This window comes from Passer montanus, unplaced genomic scaffold, assembly GCF_014805655.1.
Source record: "Passer montanus isolate IOZ18808 unplaced genomic scaffold, ASM1480565v1 scaffold6, whole genome shotgun sequence".
Taxonomy (NCBI): domain Eukaryota; kingdom Metazoa; phylum Chordata; class Aves; order Passeriformes; family Passeridae; genus Passer; species Passer montanus.
The window spans coordinates 5,938,744-5,963,426 of NW_024371037.1; the positions used below are offsets into that span (position 1 = coordinate 5,938,744).

Here is a 24,683-nt window from a genome sequence, read left to right on the forward strand (position 1 = left end):
CAGAAGATAAAGTAACCATTTAAATTAATCTGCAGTGCAAACTGATGTTCCCAGATTATTCTAATTCACCTACAATGCATACGCTTTCAACGATTTCACTTCACCGTAATTTTAATTGCCAAACAGCTCTTTTGCAGACATGAAAAAAACAGAACCAGAAAAGAAACCAGAAGAGCATCAGTGCGTTCAAGCCCGTCCCTGTTCCCATCCCGTCTCATCCTATTCCCTGCCCTGTCCCGGTCCCGGTCCCGGTCCTTGCAGGACGGGGCGTGCCCGGCGCCGCCGCTGCGCGTGCGCGCGCCGCCCGGGCATGCGCAACGCGCGGCCGGTGCGCGGGGAGGGCGGAAGTTGCGCAGGCGGCGGCGAGGCGGGAGAGGGACAGGGATAAGACTAGGGATAGCGACAGGGATAGGAATAGAGATAAGCATAAAGATAAACGGGGTTGGCACACGGTGGCCGGCGGGTCTGTGGGCTCGGCTTGACTTCTCTCAGGCCCGCGGCTGCCCTACGCGCAGGCTCTGCTCCGGGACACAGTGCTCCACGGCTTTGGAAGTTTCTCTCCGGGCACTGAGTAAACACTGTTGATAATTGTGTTGATGGTCTTGGTTCTAAAGGCCTCGGCTTTTTGTAGCCGGTGGAGTGACTTTGTGAAGCGATTAGTTCGTGTCGCGTGAAGTGTGGGACCTGCAGAGAGCGCTCTCCTCCTGAGGCCGCTGCTCTCTAGGGCTGAAGTGCTCTTGAGACAGTAATGGCTGTGTAAGAATCCCTTTTCCACAGGTAATGTTTGACTGTAGTCTCCTTTGTACAATGCCAGATAAGTGAATTTTAATCTGAAATGAAGGAAATGTTATTTGCTTAAGGAACCTAGTTGTCTTCTAAGGAAACTAAGTATCCCTGTGTTCTTACGAGTAGGAGCAGCCAAGGACATACTTCCCAGAAAAGATAAGTGCTCTTCAACAAGAGCAAGCTGAAGCCTTGCAGCTAAGGGAACTAACGTTATTTCTCCTTCTATTTTAGTTAACCTGACATGATGTTTTCACTTCTTGAGCATTCTCAAGGAACTAATATATTACAAAATCAGACTTCTGAAAAAATTATAGGCAGACTACACACTGTTCACTGGTTGTCTTCTTGATTTCATTAAGACTGCTGTGTGACAAAAGCTTTGTCTTGTGATGGCAGGTTGGGTTTGTGGTAGTTCTGTACTGCCTATTCAAGCCACAAATGTTCATTTTTATTACAAAGTGTTGCATAAAATATAGTGGGAATGTATGGCTGGTTTACACAGGTGTGTGCTTTTCTAATGAAGCATGACTTATTTCATAATAATTTTAACTTTGAACAGTCAGCTGAATATTGCATTGACTAGTGTTTGTGTTTACAGGGGCTTCAGGTATCTGCCACTGTGACTGACCACACCAATAAGATGCTGATGCTCTTGGCTATTCCTTCATTCTTCATGAGACTTTGGTGAGGTTTCCTTCAGAAATGCACATAGTCACGTGTTTTATTCTCTTCTGTTTCCCAAAATGACATTATTCTCTTCATGTAATTTTTGTGTATGACTGAAGTGTTTCTTGGTAGTAGAGAAAGGACTGAATTTTGTAGTTAGTAGGCAGAATGTCAAGGATAGGGCAGAGCAGCACATAAGAGTTGAGACTATAGCCATCATCAGAGTTCTATTTCACTTGAGTGGTGCATATCACGTTCTCTCTGGGCTCTTAAATTGTGGGTTACATCCTATATACAGTATATAGTCTACTTTAAACATCCTACATCCTTTCATATAATTCTTTGTTAAAGTTGTGAAGGTTTTTGTTTGCTCACTCTCTGAATTTTTGTCACTTTAATTACTAGAAGGCAAAAGGTATTTGTAGTTCACAGTCTTCTTCTTTCTGCTCTGTGTGTGTGTTGTGTCTCACTCCTCTTCAAGGAGTGTCCCATGCTGCTGTCTGCCTTTCTTGCAGCCTCTGTTGGTTTTTGTTTGGGGATGTTTTCCAATATCTTTCCTTATGTTTGGCTCTGTTCACACCATTTGCAGGCTTCTTAGGCTCAAGTTGGAATTATTCCTGTCAGCATTAGTCAGGCTTTTGAGAGCAGCAAAGGTGTTTGACAGACTTACTTACTTGCACTTAGTTGCTCTCCAGGGGAGTTGGGAACACCAAGGACAGCACCAAAAATGTCTTCATGTGGACTTTGAATGCCAATGATCTATCAGTTTGTTTTGGAAAATTTGCTTTTCTAACTCTTAGAACTGGATACTCATATCTTTGGTTTTTAATTGCTGGAAACAAGAATCTGGAAGCTTCAGATATTAGCAGTTAGAACACATGACCTTAGTTTATATATATAGGAGTTTAAGATCTGTAAGAACATCCCACTTGTTTTCTACTGGAATGTTATTTATGATGTTGTGTGTTGTTAAGGCATCTTTATGGGAAAAAGAAAAACAACAAACCAAACAAAAATCTATTTTTAATTGCTCAAGTAGTGTAACAGAGAGAAATAAGATTAAAAAAAATAATTAATCTGTTATGTTGTATATCTCCCTGGCTCATTATACGGTTGCTGGCTGAAGATCAATATTGCTGATTAACTTTGAAGTTGACTCTTTCTAGGTGGAATACATCAGCTTCTCAGTCTGCTAGAATAAAGTGGGAAGTAGATACTTTGAACTGAAAAGCTGTGTAAATCTTCCAGTTGCTCTTTTCACTAGAGACTTGAAATCCTAGTAAGCTAATGACAATGCTGTCATGGTGTTTGTTTGAAAACATACAGATAAAGGCATCATTTTTAGTCTCTTTCAGTAGCATCTTACAGAAGTTCTAACTTCTAATGCCTCACTAGTCAAAGCAGGAACAGCATCTGCATCTCTGTAACTGGCTTTTACTTTTACTTCTGCTCAAGCAGAAATTGAAATCTGTCTGGTGCTGTACCTCCCAGCTCTGTGCTGTCATAGATTTAGCCTGGCTGGAGGCCAGGTGCCTGCCAAAGCTGCTCTCATCATTCCCCTCAGGAGGATAGGGAGGAAAAAGTACGACCCTCACCATTTACATGGACAAAAGAGACTCAAACAAAATAATTTAACTTGCTGGTCATCAAACTAAGGTGGGGTCATGACAAATAAGAGCAAGTCTAAAGATCTTTCCCCCACCTCTCCCATTTTCTGAGCTTAGCTGCACTCCAATGTCTTTACCAATTTCTCCCCCTGAGCAGTGCAGGGGGCAGAGAATGGGGATTGTGATCAGTTCATAATGCTTCATTTCTGCCTCCTTCCTCCTCATGTAAATTGGAAGCTAGGAAAAAAAAAAGCTAGTCACCCTATATATGCCATTGCAGCTGAGACATCCTCAAACCAAGGTATTTTATTGATATGTCATGAGTGACTTCTTGCTTACGTCTGTTAGACAAGAATAGCAGCACTGGGAGTTAGCTGTAAATGGGGAAGGAGAAAGAAGGGTCAATCACAACAAGAGAAATAGTCATGAGTTATTAGTGAAGTCTGGTATCTTTGGATACTGGAGTAACAATGAGGTGGATTTTTGATTTTTTTTTGAAGAATAAGGTTCTTTTTAAAAGAATGTGTATAATTTTGCTCTGTATGTGTTGACTTATGTTCGTAACTTATGATTCACTGGTCTTTCCATTTTGCAATGGTTTCTCAATTCCATTTAATTATAACTGAATATTTTGTAGGAATTCAGTCTGCATAGCACTGCATAAGCTCTTTTGAACTGTAACTGAAGTGTGGTTTAAGCTTTTACTGAGTAGATTACCAAGTTTTTGTATCCATTCAAGGAAGTACTTTCTTTCCTGTTCTTTAGTATCATATAAGAATTGCTAAAACTGTTTGAAATTAGGGCTGTGGCTATAATACTGCCCTCTGGATTTTCAGAAAACAGAAATAGTTTTTTCCTTAATTTATTGAAACCTACTGCAAACAGAAGATTGATAATGTTGCAGCTTTTTTTAGATATACACTTGAAATAAAAACTATCCTGCAAAGACAAGATACCCCCAGAAGAAATGAGATGGCAATGTAATGAGAAAATACAGCAATAGCTACTTATTACTACATCACTTTTTTCTATTTCTCTTATGTGTAACTTCACTGCAATAGGCTACTTTTCCTCTTCCCTATTCTCAGCATTGTGACTCTGTCACTAGTAATTTATTTCATTGACTTTTGTTACAGTGAGGGCAGACCATAGATGACACAGTCATACATTTCTTACCTTGTTCCGAGTGCCTTCCATGCTTAGCATCTGTAGATACCCATCTGATTTTCTTTATTATTTTTTCTTTACTTGATTCATTGATGAAAAATTTTCAATTTGTACATAAGCATCTCTTGTTTATTTTCAGTTAAAATGAAAAATGTTTTAATTTCTTGCAGTCAGATTTTCTTATAGGAAAAAACTAAATATGAGTTGTTTATCCACGACCTTGTGCTGGGGAAGGAGTCGTTCAAAGTCTTTGCGTGGTTTTTATCTGTATTTCTGTACATAAAATATCTGTACATAAAATATTAACACTGTTTACATTACCCTTTGCATTTATAAGTATTTCTATTTATTTATATGTAAAGTAATATTTTATTGCCATTTATGGTGTTTTTGAATGTTTGAAAAATCAAGTAATTTGGATGGTTGTCTATTGTCAAGGAAGTGTTACTTTCTTCTTGCTGTGTATGGTACTAAGAGATGAGGCTAATCCTTCTGAAAATTCTTAGTTTTACATAATTAAACTGTCTTGTTATGAAATAGGTAAATATTCCCCTTCTGAGTAAGGTGCAACTTCTAGTAACTCTTAATTTTTACAAAATTCAGAGCTTCAGGACTCTTTTCATTATTTTTGTTTAGATAAAGCAGCTATGCCTGTTCAATTGCTGAAGATCATTGAAGGACAATCTGAGCCTCCACTACCAAGCCATTTGCAGAAGGAGGACTTAAAACATTTGCAGGAAGGATGTGATCATACCAACAAATACATTCAGGTAAACTGACCAGTAAAAAAAATATTGCTTTGCTTTGAAATAGCTCCTGTTACATTAGCAAGGTGCTTTCGTATTCCATCTCACTTGGTGTGTCTTTGTGTTCATCTGTTGCATATCTTTAAGCAATGAAAAATTATGATCTTCTTGAACTTCATTGCCTGTTACTATTACCTTCATTGATTCACAGTCCTGTCCCTTTCTCTTATGTTATCAGACTAAAATTTTGTAGGAGTTTCTCTTTTCAGAGTTTATAGGCTGTGCACCAATTTAAAAACACATTAATATGCAGAATGTTTTGCTGAAAGTTGTGGGATTGGGGGAGGATAAGTAGTATTTTGTTTAACAGAAATAGTAATAGGCACCCCAATCCTGTTAAAGGTCAGATTTCAGAGTAACTAAAAAAACTTCTAAAGTAGTTCTCCTTTTGTATGAAATTATGCAATATCCAGTGTTATGAAAAGTGTAACAACTACCAGCATCAAGACACAATTAGTCAATTAGTCTTTTTTATCATTACCAAGTGTGCACTTATATTTGACAGTAATCCCAGATGTGTTTTGGATTGGAAGTACAATCCTGCTATACTAGTAAAATGCAGAAATAACCTTTTTCATGCCTAAAACAAGTATTCTCTGTAAAATGCTCTGTCAATTCTCGAGTGTGTTCTTTTTCTATCCTGTTTAACTTTTTTTTGTCTGTGGCTCTGAGAATCATTTTAGGCATGCCTGATGCTTATGTATCAGGAAATCAGCATTAACCTAGGTTTTCTTTCAGTCTGTTAATTAAAAAAAGGGGGAAAAATTAAGGAAAATTGGTTCTGTAGAAAACCTAACTTGTCTTGAATCATTCAGAAAATGGCACAAACATTTTAAAAATATGAGCTAACTGATCTAATGTTTTTCTGTATCCGACAGAAACATTTTTTGCTACCACAGCTGTATATTCTCAGTTCCAAATCTAGTGCTTATATGACCCTGTGACTGAGTCAATTTATGAGAAGGAAACTGGCAGAAGACCATCCATATTGCTGGAGAGAGGATAATTTTCTGCTGCTGTCACTCTGCACTGGATCATTGTGGTGTCAAATTGATGCCAGGAGTGGTGCACTTTGGTGTAGTGAAGGAGCAGAACTGCCCTGTTTGGAAGCAGGCAGCAGTTGAGCAGTGTAGGAGGTGATTTGATTGAGAATGATTCAGCCTCCCTCAGGTCCTGTAAAGGAACAAATGAAAACGTCAATAGCCACTGCTGCTAGCAAACAGGGTTTATTCCTCAGGGGGTAGTTTCCTGCCCCTGTTCACCTGCATGATACATAGACTTTCCTGCTTTGAAGAGTTGTGTCTGCAAGCAGCCCTGACATGGAAGAGCAGGGATTCTTGTTCAGAAGAAAGTGGTGAAGGAGACAAAAATACATTATAAATGCATTTAATGCATATAAATGTTTCGACCAAAATATATGTTTCCATTTGGAAAGCAGAGCAATTACTACCAGACTATGATTTAAAGCATATAGGCAGTGGTATAGCTGATTCTGAAAGGGAAAGTGTATAGAATGTCTTTCTCAGACTTCTGCCTTATGTTAAGAGAACTTCATGCTGCTGCTGACATGGATTAGTAGGTGACTAAAACAGCTTGGCATAAACAGCACAACTGGAGAGCTGATAAAGCTGGTGCTAATGCACCATTAAATGTGAAGGAAAATCCAGTTCTGCAGGCTGAGCTTGAAGTGAACCTTAGAATGCAGTGTTGTTAGGTTATCTTAGCGGTGGCACACTGTCACTCTAGACCTGCCAAAATAGGGATCAGGTCCTGCTTTGACAAGGAAGGAAGGGCAGAAGAGGATTTTTATAAAATGTGTTCTGGGAAAAGCAGCAAAAAGCATTTGGGATGCTTCTGTCTGACTTGCGTGCCTCAGTCCTTTCATTCTTCTGCATTTTTATCTTCGTGGCACCTCTTTGAAAACTGAAAGTTTCAAATTTGTGGAAAAATGGCACAAGTAATTTTTGTAGCTCAGTGATCATATCTATTAACTAAACATGACGCTTTCTCCTATCAGTTCATAATTCTCTTCATTTTGCTGTGGCAAATCTCAACCAAACCTTAAAATCAGCTGCCAAATCAGCTATGGAACCAAAGGGAGGAAGGCCTTATAAGAATGGAGACACATGCAGCAGAGGAATTGTACGTGGTGGGTTTGTGAGTGTATCTAGTGGCATATGGAATGTCAAGGGTTTTGGAAAAACCCTTTTGGAAGAAGTTTGCTTCTGAGCTCAATAAGCAGTGCAGGATTTGTGAGGGAAGAGCCAATTTGAGCAAGTTTTACTAAGGTAGGTTCTTTTGAAGTTTGGACTTAAGAGTTTCAGGCATGTGAAGAAGGCAGTGGGGCAGTATGAGGAAATGGGTAGTAGCTGGGGAAGAGAACTATACTAACACCTACTATAGTGTAGGTGTTTGGGGTACAAAGGAAAGTGGAGGGGCCAGAACAAAGCCTTATAGCAAAGAATGTGGTCCCAGAATATGAAAATTTGAAAACTCTATGGAAGATACTGGGATATAAAAGGAAAAATAAAAAATAAAGATGGTCAGAAAGCAGCCACGATCATATTAATGAGTTTCACTTTTAAATAGTGTGCTGGTGTAGATTGAAATTTCTTACTCAGAAAAAAATATTTATGTAAATATTGAGTATTCCTGAGGTAACTGTTTCATTGCAAAGACTTTATTACAAAAAAAAATTCTGTAGTCTTTTATTTATCTGAGTGAGTACAATTCAAGACAATCTCAGTAAGAACAATTATGTATGTGTATATGTGTGTATATATATAGTGACATTTTAAACAAAGCTGTAATTTTGAAAACGTGAGAAACCTTTCTGGTTTTAACAGGTGAATTCCTGCTTTTCACAGAGAAGACTAATGAGTTTTGTTAAGGAGATTAAATTATCAAATTATTTTGGAAATCAGCATTTGTAAATAATGGTGAGGTTTTGTGGAGTGGTGATATTTCTTTATAAAACAGGTGGTAAAATCTTGTTGAATTTGATTTGGATTACTCCTGAGTTTGCACATTGTAGGACACATTTTACTCTGTAAAGCCTCTGGAGTAACAATTCCCTGCTGCATGTTTTATCATGATTTGGTATGAGAAGCATTTGCTAGCATTTACATCAAGCTTCCCACTGAATATGTGTACTGTAAAATCACTGTGATTTACCTGACTGTCCTCTTAATGTTGCATTTATAGACATGTTACCATGCTCTCTTTTAGTTTATTTTTGTGCTGTTGTGTAATTTTTGAAGCATATTACAGAGTCTATTTTCAATAATTTTATTTTCCTTTATTGAGTGTCCTCTTAATGTTGCATTTATAGGCATACTACCATGCTCACTTTTTACATGCTCTCTTTTAGTCTATTTTTGTGCTGTTTGTGTAGTTTTTAAAGCATATTACAGAGTCTATTTTCAATAATTTTATTTTTCTTTATTGAAACAATTGTTGTGGTTTCATCATTGAGAAGGTTACAGTGCTTTATCTGCCATATTTTGAAAGAGTACACTTGACTGACATTTTTGGTACTGTTGATGATAACATCTTTCTAACTAGATGTGGCGATTCCAAAGAGACGTTAACATCACTAAAGTTGCTGATTTTTGCTTTATTGTGACTCCAGAATTACAATGAAAAAAATGTATTTTGAATTAATTCTTAAATCTTAGGTTCTTTTAGAGCATTTGTATTATTGACAAACAATTGGGACACAACAGTTTCAAAAATTTTGTAATACTCTTCTCACAGCTGTATTTTTTTCACAGAAGTTTTTTAATCTTCATATGCATCTATTATATCTTGACTGAGATTTTGTTCTGATATTTATGTTGTAATCCTTTGACAGTATTTTTGGAGAAATTGCTGTATCTTTTAAGATTTTGATCACTGCCTCTTCAGATGCCTTTCAGCTTTTGTGCTAAAATGCTAGTCTTTTTTGCTATTTTTGTAACTAATAAAAGTTACATGTATAGTTCCATAGCTACTGTTTTATTGTTTAAGTTTATCATCTGGTCACTGGCATCTAAATAGTATTGACATGTAATACTTCGTCAGAAGTTTTTTAATCTTCATATGCATCTATTATATCTTGACTGAGATTTTGTTCTGATATTTATGTTGTAATCATTTGCTCGTATTTTTGGAGAAATTGCTGTATTTTTTAAGATTTTGATTACTACCTCTTCAGATGCCTTTCAGCTTTTGCGCTAAAATGCTAGTCTTTTTTGCTATTTTTGTAACTAATAAAAGTTACATGTATAGTTCCATAGCTACTGTTTTATTGTTTAAGTTTATCATCTGGTCACTGGCATCTAAATAGTATTGACATGTAATACTTCGTTTGTTACATCTCAAGAATGTTGCTTTTTATTGCTGTCCATAGCAATTGGTTTTTCTTTCTCTGTTAAGAATGTAAATGGCAATTTATGCTTGTTCCATAAATTCTACCTTTATCTTACAGGTGTTTCAGCTGTTATCAGTATTTCAGTAACTTAGAGGCATACAGTCTTAGTTCACAACATTTTATTTTGTTTTATTTTTTGCTTTGTAGGGAATGGTTACCCTTTCCTACCCATTAACAAAACTGAGAGATGGAACGGACTTTTTCAAGATTGTTGTTCAAGGTACTACATTTAACTATACATTTTAAATTTATGGTACTACATCAGTAGTTCTTGCTCTTGTATAATGCTCAGTAGAATGTTAGCTTTAAAATGCTGTCTAAAACTTCATTTTCTTTAAAAAAAAGTTTATCTTAAACTTGTGCCAGCTAAGTTAATGGAAACAATACAATCTTTATATCTCAGTAGACCTCTTGTTGCATAACTTTTTAAAAGACTGTCCTGGGAATTTATTAGCTATATCTATAGCTTTAATAGTGTATTTTCAGACTGCTTATCATAAGAAGGACCAAGAAAATTGCACACATAATAGTTACCACATAATACATATAGCATATACTATGTAAGAGCACCATTAATATAGGTCAGTATTTTGAATAGCATCAAAATATTTATGTTTCATTCTGTTTTAAGAAAAGGAAATTAATTTTCAAACTGCTTATCATAAGAAAGACCAAGAAAATTGCACACAATAGTTACCACATAATATATATAGCATATACTATGTAAGATCACCTTTAACATAGGTCAGTATTTTGAATAGCAGCAAAATATTTGTGTTTCATTCTGTTTTAAGAAAAGGAAATTACACCTGACTACTCAGGTGTTTGAATGCCAGTAGCTAGATTAGCATTTTGAAAGACCTGAGTTGTTTATCATGATGTGAAATGATATGAAAAATTAATGTGTTCCTTTTAAGTCTTAAGTTTGTCATCCCTTCCAGTCAGGAGGGTGGAGGAGGTAATTTGTCAGGGGTCTCTTGGGTTCAAGGAACTTTCCATTTCCTTCCATTTCATTCTCGGCTTACTTGAGAATGAAATGGAAGGAAATTAATTCCTTACAGTGGCTAGAGAATCACATGTGCTCCCTCTGAGCCTCCTGACTCCTGTGGCTGAGCAGCCAGCCTGGGGTGTGCAGCTGCTGCCTGTGCCTGGTGTTAGCAGAGGTGAATGGAATTGTTGGGACCTCAGTCAATCTCCCTGCTGGCTCCAGGTTTCTCAAAGGGATGCTTAACCTCCCTGAGTGTTGCTGATTTCAGTGACTGTTCAGGAGTTCATGCACATTCTCTCCATAGAAACATAAGTTTGCACATCTAAATCATTGAAACAGTAAAAAGTAGAAAACTAAAAATGACAACATGATTTCTGCTTCAGTCTTCCTGGAAGGCTATTAATTAATATCTCTATGACCTAGAATATCTTCAGTTTCTAATAGATAATATAACAGGGTCTATGTTAATGTGACTTAGTCTAACACTATACGTTGAATTATCCAAGTGGAAATGTTTTTCTTTTCTGTTTAATTGTACACTGGTGTGCAACAGGCTCATTTTAATCCTCTTGTGAAGAATATACTGAGCAATATACCTGTAGTTAGCACATTTTCTGTTTGTACATTGATTGGAAAATGTTAGACTGTAGATCAACTTGTTTTGTAAATCTCTTTCCACTGCTGTTTTGTTTTGGACAAGATATAGTGATTGGAATCACTTTTGCTTTTTTTCTCCAGATTCGGATAACTTGTGTTCCCTGAACAACAGCATCAATGTTTTAATATATGGAAAAATGGCAGAGGATTGTGCAAAAATTATACGCCATGGGGTAACAAAACCACCAAAACATATATACATATAAATTCTTGGTTTAGGAATTGTTTTTCATGGATGTATGTTGACTTTTTTTCTTGTCTTGGTCTACCTATCCCTAAAATTGGAAATAGTCTATTCAGGCCCTTCAAATCTATAGTATTTGCATATGTAAATTCTTTCTTAGACTAATATTGGAATAAAACAATTCTTCTTATCAGTGCTGTTTACCTAGCAAGCAAAGAATCATGAATATGGATAATAGAGAAGTCACACATTTATATTCATATTTTGAATGTTTTGCCATTTGATAAGGTAATTTATAATTCAATTCACTTAAAAGACAGTTACACTAAAAGATTTTTTTTAAAAATCGAAACTGTGCATACAGGGATTTTTTTACTGACTGGTGCTGGTGTCTTGCTTTGTAAGAGGGAGAAGTTTGTTTTGCTTAGCTCCAGGTAAAAGACTTAGAAAAGTCAATGTGTGAGTTTGTGAGACAATGTGTTACCACTAAAGAAGGAAAACAAGATAAAAACACATAGTCTTTTTATAAGACTGCCTATCCATTTATTGACCTTGTAAATTAGCCAAATATGAAATTAAAATTGGTACATGATGCATTATGAGTTCATGTTAGTGCTTTTTCATTTGTGATATGAATTCACACTAAATCATAGAATAGTTTGGGCTGGAAGGCACCTTTTAAGATCAGCCAGTTACAACTCTCCTACCATAGGGAGGGACATATGGGCAAGGACATATTTCACGTCATTATATTGCTCCAAAGCCCTATCCAACCTTACTTTGAACACTTCCAATGATGGGGCATCCACAACTTTTCTGGGCAAGTGACAGTCTTTATACAGATTTCTCAATTTCATGTAATTTTCAGCTTTGATGGGGAAGCAGGGTGGAAGGTTCCTGAACTAATTTGCTAAATATGTAAGCTGCAGAATCTTTTTAAATTCAATGAACAAATCAATTTTCTCCTGATAAAAATACAAATGTTGAACAGGGCACTGAGCAGCAATTAGAAGATAAAAAGATCATTACTAAAGAGCTGGATAGGAAACTACAAACCACAGGTAACAACCCTTAGACAGCCAAGGTGTGCTAGAACCTCTCTTTGTTCTTCCCCAGTGAACTGAACCGTCATGGTGCTTCCCTCATGTCTCAAATGAGATTTTAATTTTGGAAGAATATGAATATGAGGAAACAATGATTTCTCAAGCTAGCAGAGTTTGAAAAAAGGCCCCATTTTTTAGCCATTGAAGAATTACTTCACTAAGGTCCAGAAGGTAGTGTTTATTTGCTGCATACCATTTCAGATTTTAGTATTTTTAAATTTCCATGTCATATCTTCTTAAAGTTCAATACTATGAGAACTTTAGCTAAAGTAACCATGGGGAGGAGCTGGCAATTTCAAAAAATGTGAATGACCATGTTGTCTCCTGAGAGTCTTCTTGAGCTGTAAGAGAATAACCATCAGGAAAAATACTGCATTTCCTGTATTTCGCACTTTCTGAATGAGGGAAATAGAATTTATTTTTACCATTTAAAACTTTTGTTTGAATCTCATAATTTATTTATGCAATATACTTCTGTTGACATCAAAATCCACCAATTTAAGTAAATAGCTTTGATTCCCAAGGCAATTACAAGATCTTCTTAGCTGAAGATGAAATGGAAACTAATCTATTTTGAAAACTAATATAACATTACATTTCAAAGCAGTGTGCAAATACTAGGACAATTTTTTAGCATGTTTAGAAACTGCAAGTCACAACCTGTCAAAGTTGACTGTGAATTTGTAAAAAATCAGAGACTCTATCTTCTTTCTGCCTGTAGAACTAGATTTTGAGGTTAGTGCTGTATTTTTCTCATGGAAATTGCACAGTCCTTTCACAGTGTGAGAGGAGGTTTGGTTTTGGAGTTTTTTTTTATGTGTGGCATATATATTTACATGAGAGTAATCACTAGTGACCTAATACTACTCCAAAAATTTTTCACTTCTTATCAGCTTGTTAAGACACAGGAGAGCAAGACAAGAGAAGTTGCCTGTGCAGATCTCCAGTCCTGTCTTAGCAGCCATATGCTAGAATCTTGTGCGCTCTACATTCTAATAAAATGCTGAAATGGAAATAATGTATAAGCAAAGCATAGCTTATTAGATAACGGGTGATTTTACTGTTGAAGGAACATTCTGGGTAGCATCACCTAACATTGAAAGGAAAGACACATACTAACACCTTATTTCAGCAAAATTCATGGAGTTTCCTGAAGTTTATATTTGTGTGTTTCTGTATCTGGGAAGAATGAAACATCTTTCATGTACATTAGTAGGACAGCGTGTTAGAGTTGCAGAGAATACTGAGTGTTATAATTGTTTTGACATGTTTTAACTTAGCTTTGAGTATGGCTTACTTCTAAGTTTATATATTACTTTTCAGTCAAAGTGTACATTGTGACACTACCTGAAAATCACTATGCCCTAAGTAGTTTAATTGTGAATTAAACTGTCTGATTAAATTTATGTTTTCTGCAGAAAATTTTTCCCTAATGTTTTAATAACTACATATATCACTGTCACTTAATGTAGAAGCCTTTCTTTTTCTTGCACAAAACATTAAGGTTTTGGATCTTAAATCATTTAGCGTAGCATTGTCAGATTGCTGAAATGGCAAAAAAAGCACTGTCATAGTGCAGTATTTGCTAAAACTGTCAACTTCAATCAGAAAACTCTTATTTTTTGTAATCAAATAAATACATGAGGAAAAGTTATTCAGTAAAAATTTATGGAAGTGCTTTTGGAAACTTGAATAGAGCTAGAGTTCCAAGTCTAACATGTTTATTGGAATGGAGCACACTGGCACAGACCTGCTAAGCAGTTCTGATAGAAAGGGACTATAAAGGAGCTTTACATTGTATCAGATAGCTTTTCTAATCACCTTTGATTACCTAAAGATATTTAGTGTATTCTCTATCTTCTCCTTTTTGATTTTCACTTTTTTTTTTTTCTTTTTGATTTGGTGGTGCTGCTATAAACATGAGCCACTGCTGGGACTTGAATCATGTACCCTTTAAATCCTCTTTTTCTTGTTCATTTTGTGGTGTCTGAGGAACTTTGTACCAAAGTGAAAATAGAGTTACAATTGCTGTCTGTGCCTGAATCTCAGGAGTGATGCCAGAGATGTTTTTAAGGTCTCTTTTGCTACCAGAAACTAATCTGTGGATTGACCTACCTATTTAACCCTCAAGGAAGCTGTTGGTCCAGCCAAAAGAGAGTTTATAGGAGAGTTCCTTAAAAGTACAGCTGTAATTCAATGGGAAAGAAGCTCTAAGAAAAAATGTTTTACTGCTGCTGGTCTGACATGTGATTTCTTTTCTACCTTAGTTAAGCTAACCAGAAAGCAGTCAGTGTTTATTGTATTCAAAGAAGAATTATTCTTTTGCTTTATTCAGTGTGAATCTTCATCCCTAGGCTTTGTCAAAAATAGCACTGCGTTACAGTAGCACCACGAGTGTGAAAATTTTAGCAGAATTAAAAAGGAAAGCTTTCTGGCATTTGTTGTAAATATAAATTCCATGGGGAGAAGAACTAAACTGGGAAACTTAAAGACAGTTTTTACAATTTGTTCGGGATTCTTATTTCTTCAGTGTTATGAGACTTAGGGTGAAATTTCACATTTTATAGTCTTAAAATAGAGCCTGTGTTAGAATCTCTAAAATTTTCTGTTATTGCTCTGTCCCCATAGGAAACCTTCATAGTTGCAGGATTCAAGGTGATAAAATTGCCTACAGAGAGAGAGGATGCTAGACATGATTGTCACCTGGAAGTGTCTGAAGAAGCTGGATCAACCGTTTATGTACGTGGTTGCCCAACATTTTTTTCTTTTTTTTTTTATTTCAAAAATGTGTACATTTTGCTTTATAATAGGAAAAAACCAGTAAAATCGATGTGAAACTGAAACGGTACAGATTATTTCCTATGTTCATCAGGAAACAAGACATGTTACCTGTGTGTGTGTGTGTGCACGTGTATTTTTAGAATTGCCTCAGCCAAATTACTTTCCAGGTAAATTTCTGCTTGTTCAGTGCAAGAATTTGACTATGGTTGACTTCAGATAGATTCCTAGAGCTTTTTGAACTACTGTTGTGCATAACACATTTCAATAATGCAGACAAGGTAGAGGGTGCAAGGGCGATTTCAGGTCTAAAATTTTTAGTTTTCTTGGTGTATGAATTAGTACGTGTTTTAACTCAGTTCTTTAGTTGTTGCCTTTCAAATACATGAATTGCTGTAATCTAAATTTTATACAGAGAATTGTACCCTTTTATCCTGAGTAAAATATTTGCTCTTTTGTACTATTCTCACATCAGTTCTGTATAGTTTTATCTGTATAGTTATTGTCTAATTAAATCTAAATTTAAGAAAAGAAAAAACTTTTTTTTTTTAATTTCAGAAAAAGCTCTTTTGTTTTGGAACTGACCTCTATAGGTAGCTAAAACTAGCCACACAGCTCAGTGAGAAATAAAATTATTTAAAATTATAGTGCAGACTGTTTCATGACATTCATTGTCTGTTAATGATGATGATATATAGGTAGAAAGAATATTTTTCATTGAAGATCATGGATAGCAAAACCACCCCGAGTCTGAATAGGTGTGTGTAAGCTAAAAGTGTCTATATTTTAGAAACTGCTTCAGGCCTTCAACTGAGTATTGGCAAGACCTCATGACATACAGTCTAATCCCAAAGACACTGTGCAGTTCCCTGAATGCCTGGTTGTGCTGAACTGTTTATCTCATCGCTGACCACAGAATGGACCTTGTGGCACTTTGGTGACACACACATTGGATGGTTAACGTTTCAATACAAATGAGCAGGCTTTCTGTGTGCTTCACTTCCCCAGTCATAACTTTTCACTCGGGTGTTTATGAGTAAATATTATCTTCAGGAGTGCAGCTGAGGTGGAGAGCAGGAGGAGGTCCCTGGCAGGAGTGGGCAGTGCAGAGGGCACAGCTGTGGCACGGGGCTCTGTGTCCGGCAGCCGGGCTGGGCTGTGGCGTGGGGATGGCAGTGAGCCCTGTGTTCCTCATGGAGACTGGGGAGACATCAAATCTCCATGATTAGTTCTTTAAAAGACCTTACACTGAAGGTAAATCTGGCTTATAAGTAAGTTTCAAAAAGCTTAGGAAATATCTTTAAATAAAATGTATCCCATTCTGGTGGGATAGTAACCAAAGGAAAGCAATAAATCACTCAGAATAGATCTGCTCTAAGCATTGACATGTATGTACACCTTTATGTACAAAACCTTAAGCCCATTTAAGGTCTATGTTAAGCACGTGCAGTTTTAAATTTGTGGCATCCAGCTTTCAAATGCTACTCTATTAATGTGACCTAACATATTCAACTGACTTTAGAAAATGTGTGTATTATTTTAAGAACCTTTTGTATGAGTGTAAGTGCAGTAAATACTGCTTGCTTTTCTGTAGCTAAAATTTTTCTAGATTCAGATACAGCAAAAATGTCTGTGGGCTGGTTTGCATTTCTACATAGTGTTGTATTTGCTTTAAAGTTATCAAATGTTATCATATTTTCAGTACCTTCAATTTTGTAATCAGAAAGTTTGTTATTTTTTCTCTACAGGTTTATACTAAACCAGGAACAACTGCTGCTTCAGAAACTGCATCTGTGGTGAGTTTGTATTTGGGATATTTTTAAATCACATGAGATTAACTGCATGTTAATAAGAAGGTGTGGAATTCATTTTTGTTCCTGTTTAATTTATTTCCACACACTTAGCCCAGCAGTCATTTAGCTTTTACTTTTGCAAATAATATACCTGGAACACAAAATAAAATATGAAAGAAGTAGTACATTTTTCTATACTTGTAGTATAATTCCCATCTTGATCTCCAAATGGATTTCATGTTGGTTTAAGAAATTTGAAACGTAACTGTTGGTCTAAATAAGATTGTATGCTTGTGTTGTAAAAAGAAAAAAGGAAATATGAAAATTTCCTTTGATTTAAAGTCAGACTTCCAATACTGGTCTTAACATTTGTTTTGATTTCTGTTTGGAACAAGCCCTAATGTGTCTGACTTAAAATTCTATAAGATATAGTATTTTAAAGGCAGAGGAACTGGTTTATGAAATTTTAGTGTTCTTTATCATGATGTTAAAGATTCACCAGTGGTGATAGAGTCAGTTTTCAATTTTTATTTACAGTTTCATTTTTTCAGTATAGTACTTGAAAACCTAAGTTATCAATCAGTTTGAGAGAACTCTTGTTCTTTAAAAGAGTCTAATCAGCAACCTTAAGGTGAGAGGAGAATAGTCCTTAATTTCTTTAATCCTCCAGCAGCTGTGGTATTTTAATCAGGACATGTGCACAGCGGCTGTGAGAGGTAACCCCCCCACCAGCCCGAGACAAGGATTCTCTGCAGTGACACTGCCAAGCAGAAATACAAAGAAATACTATTTATGTATGTGCTTGAAAAAGTCCTCTGGATGCACATGTAAAAGTGAATCAATAAAAATTGTCTTTCATTGTACTTTATTGTAACGACTTTTACTCACCTGGTTCATGTGTTGAAATGTACTTCAATTAACTGATTGGCTTATTGTAAGAAAGGTGCAATCACAGCAAGAAATTAAAAGTCTTGTGTGCTTTCTGAGTCTCAAGTGAATAAGATACAAAGAAATAGATAATCTTTATTTCTTTTTTAAGATGAAATAAATATGTCTGAGGATGAATGATGTTAAAAGACAAAATTCTGTGTGAATATTTGAATAATTTATTCTTCTATTCCCTCGTTGTATCATGCCTTTTCAGTCTGTTGCTCCAAAATATGTGTATACTCCCCTGAATCATCTTAAAGGTGGAACTGTAGTGAACTTGTATGGCGTTGTGAAATTCTTCAAGCCTCCATATATTAGCAAAGGAACTGGTATGTACTATATTCAAGAGATTTGAAATGTCCTCCTGCCAGAACTGTTCTTACTATGTTTGTTCAAAATCAACCAGAACAACAAATTCACCTGATCCTTTAAACACAGCTTTGACCAACTAATACCAAGGAAACAGAAAAACAAATAGGTAAGAAATAATCAGTGAGTTTAGGCAGACTGGTGGATGAAGAAAGTTCTTAAAGGAGATTTATCATTTGTCCAGCTACTTTAACAAAACTTCAGGGAACTGAGGACTTGGAATATCTTAATTAGACAAGCATTGATTGCTGGAAATCACTAGGGCAACGCTTCTTTCCAGATACGTAAAAATGTGAAGTTAAATGCTCCGACTTTCAAAGTAGCGTGTCTCTGAAGCAGCTAGGAGAGATTTTATTTTTTTCTACTGAGTTATTTGTCAAGTTAATCACTTCAATTTCTTAAGTAATATAAATTTAATAGGGAAAATGATTATTTATTTAGCAACTAGTCCTTGCCAAAATGTCATTAATAGCTTCCTAATATATCTTCCCTGTATATTTTCAGTTGACATTATTAAAATAACACAGCAGTGTCAGTGGAGAACAGGGACACAATCTGATATTTCTTATTTATGAAGATAGTTGTAATTTACTTGCTACTTTATAATGAAAATCTCTAAAACAATTTTAATTAGTCTAGGGACTTGAGTAAAAATAGTCACTAATCAGTCAAGTATTTCAATGTTGGTTTTTGATATTTTTTGCACAATCCAGAGTGATGTTTGCATGAGAGGGTACAAAATGGTCAATGATTGTTCTGCATTGTCAGGGCATGAAGTGGCTTTTGTCAGAAAATTCTATAGTTGCTTTAGATCTGGCCTAGTCTTGCACCAATACATTCTCTGTCTGACATGGTAATAATAGAATCACGTAGCTTCAAGCTGAAGTATGGAAAGTGGGGCCACTGTACTTTATCCACATGGGCCTTTATTCACTATACAGATATGCCCGAGGTATAAGACGCTGCTCCTTCTTACACATATTAAGGCTTAAGACTGAGGTTTTGCACTGTGTTCCCACTGAAGGTGGGTACCACTGGACTAATTTAGTCTTGTTGGTTTATATAATCTCTAATTAAAAGTTCATAATTTTCATTGCCATTATTGCATTAGGTGAGTGTTAAAACACTGATGAATTAGAGTTTTCAGTATGTTCATAAATCATTTATTACAAAGTTGTTTTAGCTGAGCATGCTTTTGGTCGGGGCGTATAGTTTGACACCTCTGTATATGGGAACTTCATGAGTGCTGAAAACTGTCCAAGAAAGTGCTTTGGGTCTTGCTTCACACAAGAGACAAATGGGATTTTGTCTGCTGGAAGATCTGTTGGAAGTGTTCAAAACTATATTCTAACTTTCCTTCCCCTATAGTTTAAGATATTTTAAATTTTTAACAAAAATTATATTCTCCTCTCTCCCCTCCCTTAATCTTAAGGATATATCAAGTACTTAACCTTGAGATTTAAAAGAAAAGAGAAGTAAATAGAAGAAAAATTGGACACATTGTAGTGTCCAATTACAGAGATGATGTGCTTGACCATGAAAGATTTAGGACATTACAACGTGACACCTACTGCTTCCCCAACCCTTCTTTTTTCATGTAGATACTGGTCAGTGTTTTCTATAAAGCAGGGAAGAATGAAGAAGAATCCTTGCTGCTGGTTATCAATGTCATGGAATTAATGTCCTGTTTTTCTGAGGAAACCTCCATCTATTATCTTATCATAGATACATGCAGTGTATTTGTATGTCACATGTTCAGTTAAAATCTCATTTTATCCTACCTAGACGTTCATTTAGATTGTAACTATTTTATTTTTATGAAATGTTTCTTAGAATCAAAATAAATAAAGGGTAGAAATTTTGGAAAAGAAACTTCAAAAAAGCTTGACCACTTCCAGGCCAACAGTTCTACATGCCCAAAATGCAGATTAAGAATCAAATCAGATTCTTAAAGAATTTTTGAAGCCCAGAGTTTTAGTTTTGTTCTCAATTTTTATTTGATCTTGAGCCAAGTTCATCAAACAGCCCAGAGTTTGTTTAAAATTATGTAGCTAAAAGAACAAACTCTAATTTAAATGATACCATTTGTTCAACTTGAATTACAGTAGTCAATTTTTAGCAAGTAATAGCAAACCAACTTTACAGTGCAAAGCAAACCCATCACAGAATGTTGTGGTATCCTTTTGTGAGGAAGCAGACTCAGTTATATCTGCAGTAGTTTTTCTTTCAAAGTATTGTATTCCATTTTGGGATTTTTTTCTGAATCAAAATGTTGAGGATTTATATAAGTTTTGCAGAACAGAATAAAAACTGTTGGAGAGGTAAAGACAGCAATTTCATTTCTGGACCCCTAGAGATGAGAGTAATGTTTTCCCTTCTGTTCACAGTGGTTTATATGCATTTCTTTTTAAAATAATCACTCTTTCTTATCTTAAAATGTAGAAGATAAATAAAAGATTAAAATGTTTAAAGAAATTATTAATAATAATAATAAATAGTTACTAGAAATCTCAAGAGAGTTACTTTGATCTGGAGATTACAAATTATGGCATTGAAACATCTGTTTAGCCAGATGCTTCTGGTCGTTACCAAATTGTATCTCTAAAGTATATCACCATGTTAGAAATAACAAGCTCTAGTAAAACAGTTTGATTCTTCAGAGGTTTTGTTTTGGGCTTCTGCAGCATATGTTTGTCTGTACATATATATATACACACATAGGAGTGTGTGTACATTTGTATTATTTTTTCCTGTCTTGTTGAAATATAAATGGTAAATTAACTGGGTCAGCTCTTTGGTGTCAGTGTAGACACTTATGTATTGAATGGCCTCAATAATTCTTGAAAACAGTATTAAATGTTTCATTTAGTTTCGAAGAGAGAATAATTTGCTACAATATTCTGTCTTTTTTGTGTGTATTGAAATAAAAGAAACAGAAGGCAATCTTAATTAGAGTCCCTGACTACTAACAACATTGCCCATAACCTTTTTTATCTCTTGGAAGGGAGAAGTTGCTGGTTCAGGATAGTGGGTTTTCCACTAAATGTTATTGAAGAATAAATATGTGATTGCCCAAAGGGGGATGTGTAATTAGATCGATGCTTTCCACCTTAACAATTTATACAAGCATATTTGTCAGGAGCTGCTGAACTCCTCAGTAGAACTATAATAAATTATTAATCAGTAAATACTAAACAACTTGTTGATCTTATAATATCAATAACTACTAATCTGCAAAGATTTTTTAGCAGTTCTTAGGATGACTGGAAAATGAGTTTGTACGTGAAGCTGTGGGGTGTGGGGATTTTGTGGGTTTTTTTATCTATCTGTACACGCTGTGGAGGAATGGCTTTCTGCTCATGCTAATAGCCAACATAACAGATTTCTGTAAAAAGAGTGAAAATGCTATGGCATTATGAAGGAAAAGTTGTAACCTGAAGAATGAACCTTGACTATCATGGTAGTGGAGGCAACTTTAGATTTTCAGTAACTTTTACACAGCTGCAAGAGATTCCTTTTTCAAACTATTTGAAGGACCTAGAAGCTTGACAATCAGCATTGTCCATGCAGACAGTGCAACTTTCTACTGATTACCAAATAGTTGTGGAATTTTTTATGAAATTAAATAAAGAACTTGTTAACAGGTTATAGCAATTGTATTTTTAAAGAACAGTAAGGACTTACCTGAAAGACTATAAAAAGTGTGTAAGATGCATGCAGACAACATTCTGTACTTTCATTAAATTAAACATGAGTTATGTCTCCTTGTTTACATAACACCAATTCTGGGGTGTTGCCAGCATGGGTAGCTGTCCATGGCAGGTGGTTCCTCACATCATGTTAAGCCTAAGTGAGAATACCTCTTCATAATAATTAAATCTATTTTTAAAAAAGGCAGGTGCAGTTTGAAGTTCTGTGTAGCACTGTGAAGCACTGAAATTCAGTGCTTTTACTGAGACAATCTAGTGTGAAAGTAGAAAGCTTTCTTCTGTAGCATATAAATTTGCTGAACTGTGCATCCTTTGTGTCATATTTTTAAGACAGGTTATTGCAAGTAAAATCTACCAGTGATAAAAATTCTCTTTTGAAGAAAATCAGTGATTTTTTTTAATTAGTTGAGTGAATTTCTCTAGGAAAATTTACTCCAATATGTAAACTTCCATTATTTATTTATTTATTTATTACCTTGGTAATGAAGGAATTTTGCTTTTTTGGTAGTATATTGAGAAAAATCAAAAGTGTGACCAATGGCATTATATTGTTTTGTTTAACTCTATGACGTTATGTAAACTCAGCATTTTTGTGTAGAGTTTGACTCACTATTTTTTCAGAAAAGTGAATTCATTCACTGATCTATAGTGATATTGTGGAAAACAGGAAACAAGTTCCACCTTTCAGCTGGAAAAGACAGGTGGCTTTTTATTTTTAGCCTTCAAAAAGGACTTTGCTGAATGAGGATTTCATTAAAAAATTAGTATTTGTGCTTTGTTCTCAGAGACCTCTATTAGGTTTGTAGAGGTGATGTTTTGAGGTGATAGTAAGGTATGGAAAACTAAAGTCACAGAGACAGAGAACCTCTATTATGTAGAAAGTGTTCCCTGGCTATGCGAAGCAAGTGTACTATTTTATACTGCTTTGACTAGGATGATTATCAGTCTTATATGATTATGCTAATTACACAGAAAATTGAGGTAGTGTGTTTAACTTCTACCATTAAATAGGCAGCTGCACATGTATGAAGCTGACTAGTTTGTATAATCACAGCATCAAAGAGTAACCACAGTTTTAATGTGGAATATTTTTGCTGTTTCCCCTTGATTGTGATGTTGGATTATATCAGTGCACTGTAGCATGTTATTCTGCATCCCCAAAGGATTCTAAATCTATGAACCATATGGGCTTTTCTTCTTCATTGCCCATTTTGCTCATATTTGCAACAGATCTTTTAAGTTAACCTCTAGAATTCATACCCAAAGAAATGCATCAGTCTCTGGATTACAGTAGTAAATACTTGCAGTTTTGTCAGCCAGTGACTAGAGTTTATTCTTGACATTGTTAGCATAAAATATTAAAATAGACTATATGTGGACCTTGTGCCTTTAGTAGGAGTGATTTCAGCAACTTCTGAATGCAAAAGATGGTGATTTATCATTATTGAGTTTGTGTGAAAATCCTGGGAAGGAAGAAGAGTACTAGTTTTATAGACATGCACAAGGTTTTTGTATCTGTAGGAAAAATTTTGTTTCTTGGTAAGCCTTCATTGGATTTCTGTCACCACTTCATTCACTCAAATAATTAGGGAATTTAAACTTTTAAGGGTATATTGCTGGAAATGGAAGAATATTTCTTTTGAAGCATGTATTTTAATCCAGTCTTACACACCTGCCTTCATATTTAGGGAATCTATTCAGTGAGTTTACATATTACAATCATCTTTTTATGTAGTTTTTTTATATAAGGGAAATCTGTCAGTTTTACTAGACTTAAAGCATTCTCTTTCAAAGCTGTCTAGCAACAACTTATGTGTCTGCATCTTTATAATGTGTATGATGGGGACTTCATTGATTTTGTTTTAGACCTACGACACCTTTGTTCAGTTCCAGTATAAACTGGCATAGTAACATTATCACCAGGTGCCTTATAGAATTACACCTAAGGGAAGTTGGGGTTTTTGATAATTTAGATTTTTTTTTCTCTTCTGTTTGGATTTTTCTTTTTAAGAGATGAGAAAGTGTCTGTCAGGACAAAACAGATTAGATTTGGGGAATTTAATTCATTGCCAGTTAACATAACCACCTAATAGCTTATTCAGATATTGAGAAACAAATAAATATTTGACCATTTAGGGAGAACACTGTTCCTCCACCTTTCCCAGGTTCAGCTTCACTCCAGGCACCCCTCCACCCCTCCTTCCTAGTCTCTGTTCCTCTGGCTGTGGTTACAGGTGTCTCTTGGAGGGACAGTAGGAGGTACAGGAGATCAGGGCCAGGATGTAGCCTTTCTTTCTGCTGCTGTTTGGTTTCTCAGGTAGGTTACCAGCTGTCGTGTTGCAAAAGAGCAAATGTACTTTTACTCTGTTTTACATTTGTAAGGTATCAGAGCACGCATGTTCTGTAAACTGAGATGGAAAATACAGGTTTCGTTTATGTCATCCACAAATACTGCTCTCTTCTGGGCTGGTCTGCGTTGTCATCTTTATATCTTGTTTTGATTTTACTTTTTAGATCATTGTTAGAAGTAAAATTCTATGAAGTTTAACTTCAGAAAGGCATATTTCATATTTTTACTCTACTTTCATATATTTACTCTTTTCTGGCTACCACTGTGTGACTATTCTTGTGGTATCTTGCATATTGTGTTGAAATCAAGGATGTGTAATTTATGCTTTAATTTGCTTGTAGAACTTGTAGAACTTATTACCTTTTCAGAAAGCTGTGC

At 35.5% G+C, this 24,683-nt stretch overlaps 1 protein-coding gene across 1 annotated transcript in view; it reads left to right on the forward strand.

The window, feature by feature from the left end:
• Positions 1-360: 360 nt before the first annotated feature.
• Positions 361-24,683, forward strand: part of POT1 (protection of telomeres 1) — a 61,393-nt gene continuing 37,070 nt past the window's right edge. Inside the window, exons 1-8 of the mRNA XM_039726895.1 lie at positions 361-777; positions 1,385-1,470; positions 4,863-4,996; positions 9,591-9,663; positions 11,170-11,261; positions 15,004-15,114; positions 16,902-16,949; positions 18,091-18,205. Coding sequence (XP_039582829.1) covers positions 4,874-4,996; positions 9,591-9,663; positions 11,170-11,261; positions 15,004-15,114; positions 16,902-16,949; positions 18,091-18,205 — 562 coding nt within the window. The 5' untranslated portion in view covers positions 361-777; positions 1,385-1,470; positions 4,863-4,873. The remainder of the gene's footprint in view (positions 778-1,384; positions 1,471-4,862; positions 4,997-9,590; positions 9,664-11,169; positions 11,262-15,003; positions 15,115-16,901; positions 16,950-18,090; positions 18,206-24,683) is intronic.